We start from the raw sequence: 22,346 nt of genomic DNA on the forward strand, positions 1-22,346 counted from the left end.
CCAGCAGGTATGGGGGGCTGTGTAATTTCCCAGTAGGGGTTCAGGGGCCTGTGTAATTTCCTAGGGACCTAGGGAATTTTGGAAGATCACAACCAATGCATCCACTATCTCTGCAGCCACCTCTTTTAGAACCCTAGGATGTAGGCCGTCAGGTCCAGGGGATTTGTCGGCTTTTAGTCCCATTAATTTCTCCAGTACTTTTTCTTTACTAATCTTAATTACTTTAAGTTCCTCACTCTCATTTGCTCCTTGGTTCCCCACTGTTTATGGTATGATTTTTGTGTCTTCTACTGTGAAGACAGATGCAAAAAATTTGTTTAACATCTGTGCCATTTCCTAATTCCCCATTATAATTTCTCCTGTCTCAGCCTCTAAGGGACCAACGTTTAGTTTCGCTACTCTCTTCCTTTTTACAAAATTGTAGAAACTCTTACAATCTGTTTTTATATTTCTTGCTATTTTACTCTCATATTCTATTTTCTCTCTCTTTATCAATTTTTTGGTCATTCTTTGCTGATTTCTAAAACTCTCCTAATCCTCAGGTTTCTTTCTATGATCTCAGGAATGAGAAGTTGTACTTATGGCCAAAGGTGTGAAAAATTCTGGCTTTTTTCTCTGGAACTGAAAAGGTAAAGGGGAGATCAAATGGAGCGTTTTAATATTGAGGAAGTGTTTCCATTGGTTGGTGAACCGGTAGCGAGTGGCACAGACTGAGGATTAGCAAATAAGAATAAAGAAGGAAGTTAGAAGATTTTTTTTCTTCACACGGACCATTATTAAAACAGGGAATATTTTACAAAAATGGCGATTGAGGCAGAGATTGCAACTTTAGTTAAAAGGGGAATGGGGTAAGTATAGAAAAGAAGAATAGAAAAGGATACGGGGAAAGAGCAGCATGTCGATCGCTCCAATTGATGGGTAGCACCAGAGATCATAGAATCATAGAAAGGTTACAGCATGGAAGAAGGCTATTCGGCCCATCGAGTCCGTGCCGGCTCTATGCAAGAGCAATCCAGCCAGTCCCACTTCCCCGCCCTATCCCCGTAGCCCTGCAATTTTTTTCCTTTCAAGTACTTATCCAGTTCTCCTTTGAAGGCCATGATTGAATCTGCCTCCACCACCCCCTCGGGCAGTGCATTCCAGATCATAACCACTCGCTGTGTAAAAAAGTTTTTCCTCATGTCACCTTTGGTTCTTTTGCCAATCACCTTAAATCTATGCCCTTTGGTTCTTGACCCTTCTGCTAATGGGAAAAGTTTCTCTCTATCTACTCTGTCTAGACCCTTCATGATTTTGAATACCTCGATCAAATCTCCTCGCAACCGTCTCTGTTCCAAGGAGAACAACCCCAGCTTCTCCAGTCAATCCACGTAACTAAAGTCCCTCATCCCTGGAATCATCATAGTAAATCTCTTCTGCACCCTCTCTAAGGCCTTCACATCTTTCCTAAAGTGCGGTGTCCAGAACTGGACACAATACTCCAGCTGTGGCCAAACCAGTGTTTTATAAAGGTTCACCATGACGTCCATACTTTTGTACTCTATGCCTCTATTTATAAAGCCCATGATCCTGTATGCTTTTTTAAACGCTTTCTCAACCTGCCCTGCCACCTTCAACCAGCCCTGCCACATATACCCCCAGATCTCCCTGTTCCTGTACCCCTTTTAGAATTGTGCCCTCTAGGTTATTTTGCCTCTCCTCATTCTTCCCACCGAAATGTATCACTTCGCATTTTTCTGCGTTAATTTCACTGCCACGTGTCCACCCATTCCACCAGCCTGTCTATGTCCTCTTGAAGTCTATCACCATCCTCCTCACTGTTCACTACCCTTCCAAGTTTTGTGTCATCTGCAAATTTTGAAATTATTCCCTGTACACCCAAGTCCAAGTCATTAATATTTATCAAGAAAAGCAGTGGTCCCAGCACCGACCCCTGGGGAACACCACTGTACACCTCCCTCCAGTCCAAAAAACAACCGTTCACCACTACTCTCTGTTTCCTGTCCCTTAGCCAATTCTGTATCCATGTTGCTACTGCCCCCTTTATTCCATGGGCCGCAATCTTGATGATAAGCCTACCATGTGGCACTTTATCAAATGTCTTTTGAGAATCCATATACACCACATCAACCGCATTGCCCTCATCGACCCTCTCTGTTACCTCATCAAAAAACTCTATCAGGTTAGTTAAACATGATTTGCCTTTAACAAATCCGTGCTGGCTTTCCCTAATCAATCCACACTCATCCAAGTGACTGTTAATTCTGCCCCAGATTATCATTTCTAAAAGTTTCCCCACCACTAAGGTTAAACTGACTGGCCTGTAGTTGCTGGGTTTATCCTTACACCCTTTTTTGAACAAGAGTGTAACGTTTGCAATTCTCCAGTCCTCTGGCACCACCCCCCTGTATCTATGGATGTTTGGAAGATTATGGCCAGAAACTCCGCAATTTTCACCCTTACTTCCCTCAGCAGCCTAGGATGCATCCCATCCGGACCAGGTGACTTATCTACTTTAAATACAGCTAGCCTTTCTAGTACCTCTTCTTTATCAATTTTTAGTCCATCCAGTATCTCAGCTATATCTTCCTTTACTGAGACTCTGGCAGCATCTTCATCCTTGGTAAAGACAGATGCAAAGTACTCATTTAGTACCTCGGCCATCCCCTCTGCCTCCATGAGTAGATTTCCTTTATGGTCCGTAATCGGCCAAAGATGAATGATATTCCGGCCTCTCTGCGCTGAAATTAAATACAGCCTACAACAGGAGCATACAAACAGATGAGTAATCGAGGAAATCAGCAGCATAAGCCTCTCTAAGGTATTTTTGCTGTATATCTAGTTGTGCACACATTGTATGCAAGCAATTTCTAGAAGGCTGGAAAATATTCAGAAACCCAACAGTGAGGAAATCAGTTACAGATTGCTAAATATATAAAAGCACATGATGAGACCGTAACCTACTTTAAGTAGGGTGGTGCCAGCTGCAATAGAAACCAACAGAGGAGCAGCAAAGTAGTTAACAACTCTCAATATAACAGTCTCTTGTCTAAAATGTCCTCCTCCTTTCATCCATTTTGTGTTGAAATCATCAAGTCAGATCTAACTCATTCTGTCCCAGGAACTCTAAACTGTGCAACTCCTCCCCTTTCTCAGCCTTTCTAAACTGTGCAACTCTTCCCCTTTCTCAGCCTTTCTTTCACACAAGGTCAGCCTGGATGATGATCATTCAGCCCATCTTACTCATCCATCCACAAAAGAACAATCTTTAGTCAGTCCTTCCATCAAAGCATCTCGCTGCCTCTTAAATTACTTCACAATCCTACGCAGAAGTCCATTCCAAAGTGGTCACTCTGGGTGAAAACACACAGTCCAAATTACTTCTGTCACCAGTTTGAACCAGTTTATCCTTAGCGTGAAGTGATGCTCTGGGTTTATCCGCTCTATACCATTTAACATCAGGCTGATATAAGGTCCTCTCTCGGTCACCTTCGCCTCCTGCAATCTACAGCTTTCTAAATCCCCGGTCTGGCATTACCACAGCTGCCATCTGGTTAGCTTTTTTGCGCCCAGCAAGGATTGACAGCTTTAATCGTCTTTAAAGAGGTCATTTTTTTAAATACTGCATGTATTTTTCTTTTCACCTTTTCCTTACCTCCACCGTTTTTCTGACACAAGTAGGGGAATCGCCAGACGTTGCCCAGGCCCACAGAGTAGCCGACCTGTGCCAGGATGTACTGCAGTTTATTGTTCCAGGCTGGCCTATCCTCGCCCTCCATGGCATTCTCTCCATCCTTGTCCTTTGCTGCTGGAGGTCCTGCTACGTTGAGGACACTGCGTTTGTAGTCGACTGGCTCCTCGCCAGCGAGCAGGTCGGCCACAGACTCCGTCACCGGATCATTGCTGTGCTCCCGCTGCGTAACCTTACTATTTTTCGGCATTGGTGAGACCTACAGGCAAAACTTCATAAATGACGGAGCAGAGGGAGAGGTTTTCAAGGTGTCGGAGATTCTGGAAAATTCTGGGCTCCCCTCTGTTGATCTAGTCGCCTGGACAATCCTAATTACAAAAATAATTACAGGTCAGTCAGATTCACCCAGGACTATTGACAATGAACCTCGAGAACACGGAGCTCACACAAGCTCACTCTCACACTCCCAAACACCATTCACTTATTCACACACACTCACACTCACACTCTGGAACCCCACACACTCACACTCACACTCACGAACCCCACACACTCACACTCCAGAACCCCACACACTCACACTCACACTCCAGAACCCCACACACTCACACTCCGGAACCCCACACACTCACACTCTGGAACCCCACACACTCACACTCACACTCCAGAACCCCACACACTCACACTCCGGAACCCCACACACTCACACTCCGGAACCCCACACACTCACACTCCGGAACCCCACACACTCACACTCCGGAACCCCACACACTCACACTCACACTCCAGAACCCCACACACTCACACTCCGGAACCCCACACACTCACACTCACACTCCAGAACCCCACACACTCACACTCCGGAACCCCACACACTCACACTCACACTCCAGAACCCCACACACTCACACTCCGGAACCCCACACACTCACACTCCAGAACCCCACACACTCACACTCCAGAACCCCACACACTCACACTCCAGAACCCCACACACTCACACTCCAGAACCCCACACACTCACACTCCAGAACCCCACACACTCACACTCCAGAACCCCACACACTCACACTCCAGAACCCCACACACTCACACTCCAGAACCCCACACACTCACACTCCAGAACCCCACACACTCACACTCCAGAACCCCACACACTCACACTCCAGAACCCCACACACTCACACTCCGGAACCCCACACACTCACACTCCGGAACCCCACACACTCACACTCCAGAACCCCACACACTCACACTCCAGAACCCCACACACTCACACTCCAGAACCCCACACACTCACACTCCAGAACCCCACACACTCACACTCCAGAACCCCACACACTCACACTCCAGAACCCCACACACTCACACTCCAGAACCCCACACACTCACACTCACACTCCAGAACCCCACACAATCACACTCTGGAACCCCACACACTCATACTCTGGAACACCACACACTCATACTCACACTCCGGAATCCCACACACTCACACTCACACCGGACCATCACACACTCACACTCACACTCCGGACCACCATACACTCATACTCACACTCCGGAATCCCACACACTCACACTCACATTCCAGATCCCCACACACACACTCATTCCACATCACACAATAACACTCCAGAACCCTGCACACTCACATTCACACCAGAACCCCACACATTCACACTCACACTCCAGAACCCTGCACACTCACATTCACACCAGAACCCCACACATTCACACTCACACTCCAGAACCCCGCACACTCACACTTTGCTATAAAAACCCAGCCATGTCTGAGTAACGGGCGCTAGGGGAGTAGTGGGATGGGGAGTAGTGGGATGGGGAGTATTGGGATGGGGAGTAGTGGGATGGGGAGTAGTGGGATGGGGAGTAGTGGGATGGGGAGTAGTGGGATGGGGAGTAGTGGGATGGGGAGTAGTGGGATGGGGAGTATTGGGATGGGGAGTAGTGGGATGGGGAGTAGTGGGATGGGGAGTATTGGGATGGGGAGTATTGGGATGGGGAGTAGTGGGATGGGGAGTATTGGGATGGGGAGTATTGGGATGGGGAGTAGTGGGATGGGGAGTAGTGGGATGGGGAGTCGTGGGATGGGGAGTAGTGGGATGGGGAGCAGTGGGATGGGGAGTATTGGGATGGGGAGTAGTGGGATGGGGAGTAGTGGGATGGGGAGTATTGGGATGGGGAGTATTGGGATGGGGAGTAGTGGGATGGGGAGTATTGGGATGGGGAGTATTGGGATGGGGAGTAGTGGGATGGGGAGTAGTGGGATGGGGAGTCGTGGGATGGGGAGTAGTGGGATGGGGAGCAGTGGGATGGGGAGCAGTGGAATGGGGAGTAGTGGGATGGGGAGTCGTGGGATGGGCAGGGATGGGCTTTGAGGCCCTATTCTTTCCTCCTGCCCTTAATATGTGTACATTGCAAAGCAGCAGAACCAGCTGGTGCTCAGACGGAGACTGAGGTCGGATCAGAGACTCTGAACCACCAAACATTAAAAACCTCTACCAGAAAAATTGCTTCAAAGTTCGTGGAGTCACTGTGATCAACTTACATTTAATATTCTCAACACAGCCTGAGGTGAAACACCAGTGAATGTCATTGCTGCATAATGTGGTGACTGAAGTGACTTTACCATCTGCGGGGGTGTTTCTAATAGAAAAGGGATTTAAATGTCTCTGACTAAACAAATACTTTGAGAGCAGTTCCCCATCTCTGCCTGATAATATTAAATACTTTTAGTGTCAGAGTCAAACGTCGGAAGCTTTACATCAATCAACTAAAACCTCTGAATCCTTCAGCTCTGCCATATAAACATAAAGGGATCTTTTTGCATCGTATCTCCCAGTAATTTCCAGCATGCGTCTACGCCTTAACATCTGACAAAATAAAATTTCAAAAATGGTAGAGGTGAGCTCAATATCACCTACATTTTCTCAAAGCCAATCTCCCCAGTCCACCTGAATTATTCACCGTTCTACCCTGTTTATATTCATCTCCTAATCTAATCCTTTTACCCTCAATTATCTGTCATTCATTCCCTCACTCTGAGTATTTACTAATCCATTTAGGTAGTTCAGGGTGTCCAGGATTTTGCCTTCATGGGCCCTACAGGCAGGGGTAAATCTTACCAATGTGAGCACCCAACATGCAGCCATTCCCACTGGGAGCTTGCAGAATTTCCTAGATTCTGGAAGGGTCCCATCAGATTGGAAAATAGCAAATGTAACTCCTCTATTCAAGAAAGGGAGGAGACAGAAAGCAGGAAACTACAGGCCAGTTAGCTTAACATCTGTCATAGGAAAAATGCTGGAATCTATTATTAAGGAGGTTATAGCAGGGCACTTAGAAAATCTCAATGCAATCAGGCAGAGTCAACACGGCTTTGTGAAAGGGAAATCGTGTTTGACTAATTTATTAGAGTTCTTTGAGGAAGTGACAAGCAACATGGATAAAGGGGATCCTGTGGATGTGGTGTACTTGGATTTCCAGAAGGCTTTTGACAAGGTATCACATCAAAGGTTACTACACAAAATAAGAGCTCATGGTGTAGGGGGTAACATATTAGCATGGATAAAGGATTGGTTAGCTAACAGGAAACAGAGAGTAGGCATAAATGGGTCATTTTCAGGTTGGCAAGATGTAACGAGTGGAGTGCCACAGGGATCAGTGCTGGGCCCTCAACTATTTACAATCTATATCAATGACTTGGATGAAGGGACCGAATGCATGGTTGCTAAACTTGCTGATGGCACAGAGGTAGGTAGGAAAGTAAGTTGTGAAGAGGACATAAGGAGTCTACAAAGGGATATAGATAGGTTAAATGAGTGGGCAAAAACTTGGCAGATGGAATATAATGTGGGAAAATGTGAACTTGTCCACTTTGGCAGGAGGAATAGAAAAGCAGTATATTATTTAAATGGAGAGAGATTGCAGAACTCTGAGGTACAGAGGGATCTGGGTGTCCGAGTACACGAATCACAAAAAGTTAGTATGCAGGTACAGCAAGTGATTAGGAAGGCAAATGGAATGTTGTCATTTATTGCAAGGGGAATAGAATATAAAAGTAGAGATGTTTTGCTACAGTTGTACAGGGCATTGGTGAGGCCACATCTAGAATACTGTGTGCAGTTTTGGTCTCCTTATTTAAGAAAGGACATAATTGCTTTGGAGGCGATTCAGAGAAGGTTCACTCGACTGATTCCTGGGATGAGGGGGTTATCTTATGAGGAAAGGTTGGACAAGTTGGGCCTGAATACACTGGAGTTTAGAAGAATGAGAGGTGATCTTATTGAAACATATAAGATCCTGAGGGGACTAGAAGGGATAGATGCTGAGGGGATGTTTCCCCTTGTGGGAGAGATTAGAACTAGGGGCCACAGTTTAAAAATAAGGGGTCTCCCATTTAAGACGGAGATGAGGAGAAATTTTTTCTCTCAGAGGGTGGTGAGTCTGTGGAACTCCCTTCCCCAGAGAGCGGTGGAGGCAGGGTCACTGAATATTTTTAAGGCTGAGTTAGATAGATTCCTGATTAACAAGGGAGTCAAAGGTTATAGTAGGTAGATGGGAAAGTAGGGTTGAGGTCACAATCAGATCAGCCATGATCTTAACAAATGGCAGAGCAGGCTTGAGGGGCCGAATGGCCTACTCCTGCTCTTAATTCGTATGTTCGTATGTTCGTATCAGGAATAAGGAGCTACATTCCCCAGAGTTTTGCAAGGACAGGAAACTGTGGAACACAGTCGCGATTTCTCAATATACACTCCCAGCGGACAAGGCTCCACACCAGGAGCTCACATTCTTAAAAATTACCCAATAAAGTTCCAATCCATGTTTCCGTTGATTTGCAGAAATCTCAGGTTGCTGATACTGACAGATCTCGATGTCCTGATTTAGGATTTATTCACCAATGAGATAACAGCACTAAAGACAGCACTTTCGAAACCTTTGGGCCCCTACATTTCAAACAGCACAAACCAGTAAGAAATAAACTCAAATGGGGCGATTTTCACATGGGAGAAGTGGGGGCAGTAGTCCCACCACCCCGTTAATGCCAACAACCAGCGCAGTGGGATTTTTACAGGGGTCTAGAGCTGGACTGTCAAAGAGCCTGCCTGAAACAAGGGGTCAGCCTCATTTTCATAATAATTGAGGTCTCAAGGACAGATTGGGCCCGACTGCATTTTAAGGGACACATGGGCAGAACTTGCAACTTATGGTTCCTGGGCTCCAGGGGTCGGATTTCTAGGGTCTGGGGGCTGAATGTGGGCCTGGGCCAAAGGTTGGATACCCCCGATTCATCTATCCTCTATCTTCTTCCCTCTACGCTCTACCCTCTACCCTCTATCCTCTACCCTCTACCCTCTATCTTCTCTATCAGCTCAATGTTCCAGGGTACAGATGCTATAGGAAAGATAGAGCAGGAGGTAAGAGAGGAGGGGGAGTTGCGTTCTTGATTAGGGAGAACATCACGGCAGTAGTGAGAGGGGATATATCCGAGGGTTCGCCCACTGAGTCTATATGGGTAGAACTGAAAAATAAGAAGGGAGAGATCACTTTGATAGGATTGTACTACAGACCCCCAAATAGTCAACCGGAAATTGAGGAGCAAATATGTAAGGAGATTACAGACAGCTGCAAGAAAAATAGGGTGGTAATAGTAGGGGACTTTAACTTTCCCAACATTGACTGGGACAGCCATAGCATTAGGGGCTTGGATGGAGAGAAATTTGTTGAGTGTATTCAGGAGGAATTTCTCATTCAGTATGTGGATGGCCCGGCGAGAGAGGGGGCAAAACTTGACCTCCTCTTGGGAAATAAGGAAGGGCAGGTGACAGAAGTGTTAGTGAGGGATCACTTTGGGACCAGTGATCATAATTCCATTAGTTTTAAGATAGCTATGGAGAAGGATAGGTCTGGCCCAAAAGTTAAAATTCTAAATTGGGGAAAGGCCAATTTTGATGGTATTAGACAGGAACTTTCAGAAGTTGATTGGGAGAGTCTGTTGGCAGGCAAAGGGACGTATGGTAAGTGGGAGGCTTTCAAAAGTGTGTTAACCAGGGTTCAGGGTAAGCACATTCCTTATAAAGTGAAGGGCAAGGCTGGTAGAAGTAGGGAACCTTGGATGACTCGGGAGATTGAGGCCCTAGTCAAAAAGAAGGAGGCATATGACATGCATAGACAGCTGGGATCAAGTGGATCCCTTGAAGAGTATAGAGATTGCCGGAGTAGAGTTAAGAGAGAAATCAGGAGGGCAAAAAGGGGACATGAGATTGCTTTGGCAGATAAGGCAAAGGAGAATCCAAAGAGCTTCTACAAAAACATAAAGGGCAAAAGAGTAACTAGGGAGAGAGTAGGGCCTCTTAAGGATCAACAAGGTCATCTATGTGCGGAACCACAAGAGATGGGTGAGATCCTGAATCAATATTTCACATCGGTATTTACGGTTGAGAAAGGCATGGATGTTAGGGAACTTGGGGAAATAAATAGTGATGTCTTGAGGAGTGTACATATTACAGAGATGGAGGTGCTGGAAGTCTTAACGCGCATCAAGGTAGATAAATCTCCGGGACCTGATGAAATGTATCCCAGGACATTATGGGAGGTTAGGGAGGAAATTGCGGGTCCCCTAGCAGAGATTTTTGAATCATCGACAGCTACAGGTGAGGTGCCTGAAGATTGGAGGGTAGCAAATGTTGTGCCTTTGTTTAAGAAGGGCGGCAGGGAAAAGCCTGGGAACTACAGACCGGTGAGCCTGACATCTGTAGTGGGTAAGTTGTTAGAGGGTATTCTGAGAGACAGGATCTACAGGCATTTGGAGAGGCAGGGACTGATTAGGAACAGTCAGCATGGTTTTGTGAGAGGAAAATCATGTTGTACGAATTTGATTGAGTTTTTTGAAGGGGTAACCAAGAAGATAGATGAGGGCTGTGCAGTAGACGTGGTCTACATGGACTTTAGCAAAGCCTTTGACAAGGTACCGCATGGTAGGTTGTTACATAAGGTTAAATCTCACGGGATCCAAGGTGAGGTAGCCAATTGGATACAAAATTGGCTTGACGACAGAAGACAGAGGGTGGTTGTAGAGGGTTGTTTTTCAGACTGGAGGCCTGTGACCAGCGGTGTGCCTCAGGGATCGGTGCTGGGTCCGCTGTTATTTGTTATTTATATTAATGATTTGGATGAGAATTTAGGAGGAATGGTGGCATTGTGGACAGTGAAGAAGGTTATCGAGGATTGCAACGGGATCTTGATAAATTGGGCCAGTGGGCCGATGAATGGCAGATGGAGTTTAATTTAGATAAATGTGAGGTGATGCATTTTGGTAGATCGAATCGGACCAGGACCTACTCCGTTAATGGTAGGGCGTTGGGGAGAGTTATAGAACAAAGAGATCTAGGAGTACAGGTTCATAGCTCCTTGAAAGTGGAGTCACAGGTGGATAGGGTGGTGAAAAGGCATTCGGCATGCTTGGTTTCATTGGTCAGAACATTGAATACAGGAGTTGGGATGTCTTGTTGAAGTTGTACAAGACATTAGTAAGGCCACACTTGGAATACTGTGTACAGTTCTGGTCACCCTATTATAGAAAGGATATTATTAAGCTGGAAAGAGTGCAGAAAAGATTTACTAGGATGCTACCGGGACTTGATGGTTTAACTTACAGGGAGAGGTTAGATAGACTGGGACTTTTTTCCCTGGAGAGTAGGAGGTTAAGGGGTGATCTTATAGAAGTCTATAAAATAATGAGGGGCATAGATAAGGTAGATTGTCAAAATCTTTTCCCAAAGGTCGGGGAGTCTATAACGAGGGGGCATAGATTTAAGGTGAGAGGGGAGAGATACAAAAGGGTCCAGAGGGGCAATTTTTTCACTCAAAGGGTGGTGAGTGTCTGGAACGAGCTGCCAGAGGCAGTAGTAGAGGCGGGTACAATTTTGTCTTTTAAAAAGCATTTGGACAGTTACATGGGTAAGATGGGTATAGAGGGATATGGGCCAAGTGCAGGCAATTGGGACTAGCTTAGTGGTATAAACTGGGCGACATGGACATGTTGGGCTGAAGGGCCTGTTTCCATGTTGTAAACTTCTATGATTCTATGATTCTATACCTCCTAGGTTATTCGGCTGTTGTTCGGGAGTTGTTGCTGGTCTGGACCTGCATCTAATGCTCTAATGTGGTTGAGCTCAGGAATGGCCGGACAACCAGCTCACTCCAGAATGCACACACCTGCCATCAAACAGGTGACAATTACGCAACCAATCATTGTGGCGTGATTGACATGACAGACAGATGACTAGATAGATGATGAGTTGATAGATGGGTGGATAGATAGATGGTCAGACAGACAGCATTAAGTCACACTCAACTATCTGAATCATCAGTTTGAGGATGGGGAGCCACGATGAAGATCAGAAAATACTTTCAACCTCTCACCCAGTCCAGCCATCGAACTGAATTATAAAATAGGGGAAAACAAACCAATCCCACACTCACAGTGGGGAGTGACCCTTGAGGATGATGGGGTCGAACACTGTAGTGGTGATTATCTGACCAGCACTCGCTTCAAACATGAATCCCTGTTGGGGCTGTAGGACCAGTGAATTTACACATTTATTCATTCCCATTCCTCGGAATTCTTGATCGATGTACAATGCAGATATTTGGAACAAAGTTTGTTGGTTAATTGGATGAATACTTATCTGAATTAACGTTTTGGCATAAATGAAAGTCAGCACGGATTTGTTAAAGGAAAATCGCTTTTGACAAACTTGATTGAGTTCTTTGATGAAGTAACAGAGAGGGTTGATGAGGGGAGTGTAGTTGATGTTGTGTATATGGACTTTCAAAAGGCATTTGATAAAGTGCCACATAACAGACTTGTTCGCAAAATTAAAGCCCATGGGATTAAAGGGACAGTGGCAGCGTGGATATAAAATTGGCTAAAGGACAGAAAGCAGAGAGTAGTGGTGAACGGTTATTTTTCAGACTGGAGGGAAGTTTACAGTGATGTTCCCCAGGGGTCTGTATTAGGACCACTGCTCTTTTTGATATATATTAATGACCTGGACTTGGGTATAGAGGGTATAATTTCAAAGTTTGCAGATGAAAAGAAACTCAGAAATATAGTAAACAATGTGGAGGATAGTAACAGACTTCAGGAGGACACAGACAGACTTGTGAAATGGGCAGACACATGGCAGATGAAATTTGACGCAGATTACTGTGATGTGATGCATTTTGGCAGGAAGAATGAGGAGGCAATATAAACTAAATGGTACAATTTTAAAGTGGATGCAGGAACAGAGAGACCTGGGGGTGCATATACACAAATCTTTGAAGGTGGCAGGACAAGTTGAGAAGGCTGTTAAAAAAGCATATGGGATCATGGGCCTTACTAATAGAAGCAAAGAGTACAAAAGCAAGGAAGTTATGTTAAACCTTTATAAAACACAGATTAGGCCTCAGCTGGAGTTTTTTTTTATTCGTCCATGGGATGTGAGCGTCGCTGGCAAGGCCGGCATTTATTGCCCATCCCTAATTGCCCTCGAGAAGGTGGTGGTGAGCCGCCTTCTTGAACCGCTGCAGTCCGTGTGGTGAAGGTTCTCCCACAGTGCTGTTAGGAAGGGAGTTCCAGGATTTTGACCCAGCAACGATGAAGGAACGGCGATATATTTCCAAGTCGGGATGGTGTGTGACTTGGAGGGGAACGTGCAGGTGGTGTTGTTCCCATGTACCTGCTGCCCTTGTCCTTCTAGGTGGTAGTGGTCGCGGGTTTGGGAGGTGCTGTCGATAAAGCCTTGACGAGTTGCTGCAGCGCATCCAGATTATGTTCAATTCTGGGCACCACACTTTAGGAAGGATGTCAAGGCCTTAGAGAGGGTGCAGAAGAGATTTACTAGAATGGTACCAGGGATGAGGGACTTCAGTTATGCGGACACACTGGAAAAGCTGGGCTTGTCCTCCTTAGAACAGAGAAGGTTAAGGTGAGATTTGATAGATGTGTTCAAAATCATGAATGGTTTTGACAGAGTAAATAAGGAGAAGCTGTTTCCAGTAGCAGAAGGATCAGTAACCAGAGGACACAGATTTAAGGTGATTGGCAAAAGAGCCAGAGGCGGCATGATGAAACATTTTTTCATGCAGCGAGTTGTTATGATCTGGAATGCGCTGCCTGAAAGGGTGGTGGAAGCTGATTCAATAATAACTTTCAAAAGGCATTCGTTAAGGCGCCACACGAAAGGTTGTTACACAAGATAAGGGCTCATGGGATTGGGGGTAATATATTAGCTTAGATTGAGGATTGGTTAATGGACAGAAAACAGAGAATAGGAATAAACGGGTCATTTTCAGGTTGGCAGGTTGTAACTAGTGGGGTCCTGCAAGGATTGGTGCTTGGGCCTCAGCTATTTACAATCTATATTAATGACTTAGATGAAGAGACCGAGTGTAATGTATCCAAGTTTGCTGCCGATACAAAGCTAGGTGAGAAAGTAAGGTGTGAGGAGGACACAAAGGGCTGAATTTTAAAAGGGCGGCAGGATGGCAGCGGGAGGGTGGGGGATGGGTCAATGCGCACGCGGCTAACCCGGATAATAAAAACTTACCTTTCCCCACGCGATCGTGAGTTAATTGGTAGCCACTAATCTTGTTTCCAGGTTTGCCATCCGAAAACTGCGCAGTGGGCAGACTGCGCACCCACATGACCTGCTGTCAGCTGGAGTGTCTGGCTTTAAAGGATCATTGCACCAATGGATTTTGCTGGTGCAAAGAACAAGGAGGCCCAATGAAGCAGCACAGGGGCAAGGCTGCTCCAAGATTTAACGATGCCTCACTTCAGCTGCTACTGGCCGGGGTGAGGAGGAAGAAGGAGCTATTTTACCCGGCCGACAGGAGGTAGCTCCCTGCCTCTGCCACCAAGGAGGCCTGGCTCGAGGTGGCAGAGGAGGTCACCAGCAGCAGCAACATCTCCCGCACCTGGATCCAGTGCAGGAAGAGTTTCAATGACCTAACTAGGTCAGCAAAAGTGAGTACACTTACTGATTCTCCTGCATTCCGTGATCCACATCACCCCTCCAAACTCATTCTGCACTGCCAAGACTACTCCATCACATCACCCCTCACATCCACTAAGGCTCATCCTCAACTTACCTTCACTTCTTCAGCACTTCCTCACCTCCCAATTTGTGACCCCACCCCTACACTCACCCCAATCCTCATCCAATGTGATGTCTCTGTCTCATACTCAACCTCTGATGCATCTCTTTCACGGTCAGCCTCATCCAAACCAATGCATTCATCGGCTGACCACTTCACCATCACTCACTCGCACATCAGTACTTTCTCCCCTTCTAGAAGAGAGCGCAAAATGCACGGGAGAGGGCGAGGACTGGAGCGGGGTCACAACAAATAGTGGTCCTCACAGACGCGAAGGAGGAGACCCTGCAGATCAGCCGCACCCTCAAGTGCCTGTCCGTTGGGACGCTGAGACTGGCATCCCACAAATGTCTGGTGACACAATTTTAACATTTCACCCACAATATGAATTGATGTTAACAATGATTGTCGTGTTCAACACCTCAGTATGCTCATCACAACATGACACATCTGTGATGATGCTTAATATTGCCTTCTGTTCTCTTACAGGCCCTTCAACGATCGCAGTGACGGCAAAGGAACTCCAGGCCTCTGAGGGGGCACCGTCACATCTTAGCGAGCCATCCACCAGCACAGATACTCACACTCCAGTGCATCCTAGTAGTCAGTTAGTTGGGTTGACACCTGGTGAGTCACCACACACAATGAGTACAAGCAGACAATGATGGCAGGGGCAGTTGTGGAGAGTCCGTGTTGGTGGGAGCACTCCTCTCCAGGCTCTGCTCAGCCGGACGCAAATGCTGAACCCCGGGGCCATCCTTTAAAAGGAGAATGATCGAGGGACAGCAGCCCATTTGCGAGGTACTGGAACAAGTGCCACGCACACTCTCCACAATAGCGCAGAGGATAGAGGAGTCCAACTCCTGTATGAGTGGAATGGTGACACAGGTACGTGCGGGAATCTCTGAGATAGTGTCACAGGGACGTGCGGGAATCTCTGAGATAGTGTCACAGGGACGTGAGGGTATCTCTGAGATAGTGTCACAGGTACGTGCGGGAATCTCTGAGATAGTGTCACAGGGACGTGAGGGTATCTCTGAGATAGTGTCACAGGGACGTGAGGGTATCTCTGAGATAGTGTCACAGGGACGTGAGGGTATCTCTGAGATAGTGTCACAGGGACGTGAGGGTATCTCTGAGATAGTGTCACAGGGACGTGAGGGTATCTCTGAGATAGTGTCACAGGGACGTGCGGGAATCTCTGAGATAGTGTCACAGGGACGTGAGGGTATCTCTGAGATAGTGTCACAGGGACGTGAGGGTATCTCTGAGATAGTGTCACAGTGATGTGAGCAACTGTCTGAGATAGTGCCGCACATAACTGCGGAAATATCTGAAGCAGTGCCACAGGTAATTGCAGGAATATCTGCGACGGAGAGAAGGCTAGCCTCCGTTGAGCTTCGAGCACAGCTCACAGATGAGTCCATTCAGGCCCTGACAACGGCTGTTCGGACTAAGGGTGAACAACATTCTGCCGTCTTAAACAGGCGGACAGATACATTAGCACTGGCCTTACAAGGCTTCACGCATGTCCTCCAAACTGTTGTCCAGCAGGGTGGGAGGAGTGGTGTGGGCCTGGTCCAGGAGAGGGATGATGGCAAAAGGGGACATGGAAGTGGGGACACCACTCAAAGTGCTCCCATGTCTCACCCGTTGCCCCCTCTCAACCAGTACCTGCAATGTTGCCTCCTCTCCAGGTGGCCGAGTCTGCCCCTGCACAGGCACAGATTGAGCAGTCTTTGGAAGGGCCCTCACGGGCACCGAAACCCAGAGGGCACAGGCCGAAAGCATCTAAGCAGTCATGGCATGAACATGAGCAACCTGCCACTACCTCTGCTGCAGCCACAGGGGATGCACCACGTAGAAGCGGTAGGAAGAGGAAGCCTAAGGTTTTGTGATCACGAAGGGGATGCACAAGGGTGTCTGACAGACTGTCATATTTTTCATTTATATTTGGTTTCTGTTAAAGTCACATTAAATGTTATTCTCACCACTACTGCCACGTCTTGCCCATTCTTGACTGGCTTTTGTGATAGGGCCCTTTCATGAGCTTCATCATGAACGGCGACACTTGATGCCGCCCATTGGGTGTGTGTGTAGTTGCCGGGCTGTTTTGTGCAAGGAGTTGTGGGGGGTGGGGGCTGGTGTAGGCACTGGTCTTCCCAGGTGATCTGAGGACTGGACTCTTCTCACTTTCTGATCTTACGAGAACCGTTCACATATGAGTGACTCCCTGGCCTCACGAGCAGCCAGGTGAGCCGCTGCTCTGCCCATGGGTTCGTCCTCCTCCTCTTCCTCTTCCTCCTCCACCTGCTCCTGCTCCTACTCCTCCTTAATGTGGATGGTGGATGAGGGGATGGGGCCCCCTCAACTGTACCCCTCTCTGTAGCGCCATGTTGTGCAGGACACAACACACGACTATAATGCGACCCACTCTCACTGGTGCCTATTGAAGCATTACCTCAGAACAATCGAGGCACCAAAATCGCATCTTCAGCAACCCTATTGCATGTTCAATTGTAGACCTGGTGGCGATGTGGCTGTCGTTGTATCGATGCTCGCTGATGGGGTTCCTCGGAGGTGTCATGAGCCACGAGTGCAGGGGGTATCCCTTGTCCCCGAGGAGCCAGCCGTTAAGGGTGTTCGGTGTGTGGAAGAGGCCTAGGATGTTGGATTCCCTCAGAATGAACTAATCGTGGCAGCTGCCAGGGAATCTGGCGCACAGGTGAAGGAATCTCTTGCAGTGCTCACAAACGAGCTCAGCGTTGATGGAGTGATAGCCCTTTCTGTTGATGAACAATCCTTGGCTCATGTGCTCGGATTGCTATATGGGTGCAATCTATTGCACCCTGCACCCATGGGAAGCCAGCCACAGAGTGGAATCCCACTGCCCTCTCCGTCTGGCTGAGGTCGTCCATGGGGAAGTTGACGTATTGCGAGGCCCTGCGAAACAAGCCGTCGGTGTCCCGCCTTATGCATTTGTGTGCAGACGACTGAGAGACCCCGGCGATGTCCCCAGTAGCACCCTGGAATGATCTGGAGGCGAAGGAGTTGTGGTGACTTTAACAGCGATGGGTAATGAGATGCCGCCGGGCCCCGCTGAGAGCAGCTCAGCGCATGAAGGAGGCTGCAGATGTCTGCAGAGTCCACCTGGCAGCTCACTCTAAGCCTCCGAATACACTACTCCTCAGAGAGGTCAAGGAAGCTGAGCCTCGGCCAGTATCCCTCTGACGAGGGTAGAGCCTCCTGCGACGTTGCTCCCTCAGTTGTTCCCCTCTGTGCTCTTATGCAGGTGCCTGTGGCACAGCACTGTGTTGTGGAGCTCCAAGTGATGGAAGTGCACACCGTGCCTGGTGAGGATGGTGATGTTCCTCGTCCTCAGATATAATGGTGAATGCAGCCATCGCACTCTGCCCCCACCATCCTTATGGTGTCAGTTTGAGGGGGTATGAAAATTTGGTGAATATGCTTAAACAGAACAATTCTGAGTGGAAACCAAGAATTTTCAGTCTAAACACAAAGATCTCCCAGCCAAAAGTTTGTTTGAGAGAACTGAGTGCCCTGCTGCAATAACTCACCTTTTATCCCCATCTGTCAAACAGGGATTTCAATGTCCAAATGGCTGCCTGCTGAAACACGACTCCTTCACCTTGGTGTGTTCCAGAGGTCACGGGAAACACGCTGAAGCAAAGTTAAAATCCTTTCCCCGCCTCAATCAACATAAAATTAACTACTTTATCAAGTTCAACTCCCTTAATTACTGGTTTTAAATATCAGCCCACGGGCTTTAATTGATGGCGGGATTTCCGGCTTCCTGAAGCACGGGCCCAGATGCATCTGGGTCAAACGCGGAAGTCGGAGGGTTGGAGCTGGGATTCGTTCCCACTCCGGATTTCTCCGATTTTCTTTGCTCCCCCGCACCCGGACTTGGCTTTTAAAATTGAGCCCAAAGAATCTGCAAAGGGATATAGACAGGTTAAGTGAGTGGGCAAGAAGGTGGCAGATGGAGTATAATGTGGGGAAATGTGAGGTTATTCACTTCGGTAGGAAGAATAGAAAAACAGAATATTTTTTAAATGGTGAGAAACTATTAAATGTTGGTGTTCAGGGAAATTTGGGCGTCCTTGTAAAAACACAGAAAGTTAACATGCAGGTACAGCAAGCAATTAGGAAGGCAAATGGTATGTTGGCCTTTATTGCAAGGGGGTTGGAGTACAAGAGTAAGGAAGTCTTGCTGCAATTGTACAGGGCTTTGGTGAGACCTCACCTGGAGTACTGTGTACAGATTTGGTCTCCTTAACTAAGGAAGGATATATTTGCCTTAGAGGCAGTGCAACAAAGGTTCACTAAATTGATTTCTGGGATGAGAGGGTTGTCCTTTGAGGAGAGATTGAATAAAATGGTCCTATATTCTCTGGAGTTTAGAAGAATGAGAGGTGTCCTCATTGAAATGTATAAAATTCTTAGAGGGCATGACAGGGTAGCTGGAGTGTCTAGAACTAAGGGGCAGTCTCAGGATAAGGGGTCAGCCATTTAAGACTGAGATGAGGAGAAATTTCTTCACTCAGAGGATTGTGAATCTTTGGAGTTCTCTACCACAGAGGGCTGTGGATGCTCAGTCCTTGAGTATGTTCAAGGCTGAGATCGATAGATTTCTGGACTCTAAGGGAATCAAGGTATAAGGGGATTGGGCGGGAAAGTGGAGTTGAGGTCGAAGATCAGCCATGATCTTATTGAATGGCGGAGCAGGCTCAAGGAGCCATATGGCCTACTCCTGCTCCTATTTCTTATGTTCTTTCATAAGGGAATTAAATAAATACTTGAAGGGAAAAAATTTACAGGGCTCTGGGGAAAGAGCAGGGGAATGGGACTAATTGGAAAGCTCTTTTAAAGAGCCGGCACAGGGACGATGGGCCAAATGGCCTCCTACTATGCTGTACCTACCATGATACTATGATAAAAAAGCTTTTAAAGTTGAGAAACCGGGTTGAAAAGACAAGTCTCAGAATACAAGGCACCACCAAGTTAGAAAAGAGCAGAAGAGTGGGTCAGTCAAGACATTTTCAGTGACATCAAGCTGGGGTTTTAAAAGCCTGTAGGTTTTGTGATAACCAAAGACTGGGGGAGGTGAAGAGATGGTGCAATAAATCTTGGAGAGGTAGAGAGGGGTTAGAAGGGGTGATGGTGCAATGAGTCAAGGACATAGAGAGAAGGTGGAATGCACATTCAGGCTCAGTATGTAGGTGAGTATATGGGGATGGATGTGTGTATGGGGATATGTGACAGTTTGGCTCAGTATGGAGGTGTGTATATGGGGATGGATGTGTGTATGGGAATATGTGACAGTTTGGCTCAGTATGTAGCACCTTGTTGTGCAGTCAGGAGGCTCAGGATTGAAGCCCTGGACATCAGCGTGTAATCTAGGCTAACACGAAAATGCCGTACAGAGGGAGGTCTGTATTGTCAGAGTTGCCATCTTCTGGATGAGACCTTAAATTGAGGTCCTGTCTACCTGTTCAAATCGACATAAAAGATCCCATGAAACTCTTCAAAGAGCAGGGAGTTCACCTAATTAACATTCTTGCCTCACGTAACATGATAAAATAACAAACTAACTTTTTTTTTTATTCGTTCATGGGATGTGGGCGTCGCTGGCGAGGCCGGCATTTATTGCCCATCCCTAATTGCCCTTGAGAAGGTGGTGGTGAGCCGCCTTCTTGAACCGCTGCAGTCCGTGTGGTGACGGTTCTCCCACAGTGCTGTTAGGAAGGGAGTTCCAGGATTTTGACCCAGCGACAATGAAGGAACGGCGATATATTTCCAAGTCGGGATGGTGTGTGACTTGGAGGGGAACGTGCAGGTGGTGTTGTTCCCATGCGCCTGCTGCCCTTGTCCTTCTAGGTGGTAGAGGTCGCGGGTTTGGGAGGTGCTGTCGAAGAAGCCTTGGCGAGTTGCTGCAGTGCATCCTGTGGATGGTGCACACTGCAGCCACAGTGCGCCGGTGGTGAAGGGAGCGAATGTTTAGGGTGGTGGATGGGGTGCCAATCAAGCGGGCTGCTTTATCTTGGATGGTGTCGAGCTTCTTGAGTGTTGTTGGAGCTGCACTCATCCAGGCAAGTGGAGAGTATTCCATCACACTCCTGACTTGTGCCTTGTAGATGGTGGAAAGGCTTTGGGGAGTCAGGAGGTGAGTCACTCGCCGCAGAATACCCAGCCTCTGACCTGCTCTCGTAGCCACAGTATTTATATGGATGGTCCAGTTAAGTTTCTGGTCAATGGTGACCCCCAGGATGTTGATGGTGGGGGATTCGGCGATGGTAATGCCGTTGAATGTCAAGGGGAGGTGGTTAGACTCTCTCTTGTTGGAGATGGTCATTGCCTGGCACTTATCTGGCGCGAATGTTACTTGCCACTTATCAGCCCAAGCCTGGATGTTGTCCAGGTCTTGCTGCATGCGGGCTCGGACTGCTTCATTATCTGAGGGGTTGCGAATGGAACTGAACACTGTGCAGTCATCAGCGAACATCCCCATTTCTGACCTTATGATGGAGGGAAGGTCATTGATGAAGCAGCTGAAGATGGTTGGGCCTAGGACACTGCCCTGAGGAACTCCTGCAGCAATGCCCTGGGGCTGAGATGCTTGGCCTCCAACAACCACTACCATCTTCCTTTGTGCTACGTATGACTCCAGCCACTGGAGAGTTTTCCCCCTGATTCCCATTGACTTCAATTTTACTAGGGCTCCTTGGTGCCACACTCGGTCAAATGCTGCCTTGATGTCAAGGGCAGTCACTCTCACCTCACCTCTGGAATTCAGCTCTTTTGTCCATGTTTGGACCAAGGCTGTAATGAGGTCTGGAGCCGAGTGGTCCTGGCGGAACCCAAACTGAGCATCGGTGAGCAGGTTATTGGTGAGTAAGTGCCGCTTGATAGCAATGTCGACGACACCTTCCATCACTTTGCTGATGATTGAGAGTAGACTGATGGGGCGGTAATTGGCCGGATTGGATTTGTCCTGCTTTTTGTGGACAGGACATACCTGGGCAATTTTCCACATTGTCGGGTGGATGCCAGTGTTGTAGCTGTACTGGAACAGCTTGGCTAGAGGCGCAGCTAGTTCTGGAGCACAAGGCTTCAGCACTACAGCTGGGATGTTGTCGGGGACCATAGCCTTTGCTGTATCCAGTGCACTCAGCCGTTTCTTGATATCACGTGGAGTGAATCGAATTGGCCGAAGACTGGCTTCCGTGATGGTGGGGATATCGGGAGGAGGCTGAGATGGATTATCCACTCGGCACTTCTGGCTTAAGATGGTTGCAAACGCTTCAGCCTTGTCTTTTGCACTCACGTGCTGGACTCCGCCATCATTGAGAATGGGGATGTTTGCAGAGCCTCCTCCTCCCGTTAGTTGTTTAATTGTCCACCACCATTCACGACTGGATGTGGCAGGACTGCAGAGCTTTGATCTGATCCGTTGGTTGTGGAA

General features: G+C 47.5%; 1 protein-coding gene across 2 annotated transcripts in view; it reads right to left on the reverse strand.

The window, feature by feature from the left end:
* slc6a17 (solute carrier family 6 member 17) overlaps positions 1-3,941 on the reverse strand; it is a 46,886-nt gene extending 42,945 nt beyond the window's left edge. For both annotated transcript variants that reach the window (XM_068007878.1, XM_068007877.1), the window contains exon 1: positions 3,656-3,941. In XM_068007878.1, coding sequence (XP_067863979.1) covers positions 3,656-3,941 — 286 coding nt within the window. The remainder of the gene's footprint in view (positions 1-3,655) is intronic.
* Positions 3,942-22,346: the final 18,405 nt, after the last annotated feature.

This window comes from Heptranchias perlo, chromosome 27 (genome assembly GCF_035084215.1).
Source record: "Heptranchias perlo isolate sHepPer1 chromosome 27, sHepPer1.hap1, whole genome shotgun sequence".
In the NCBI taxonomy this organism is placed as follows: Eukaryota; Metazoa; Chordata; class Chondrichthyes; order Hexanchiformes; family Hexanchidae; genus Heptranchias; species Heptranchias perlo.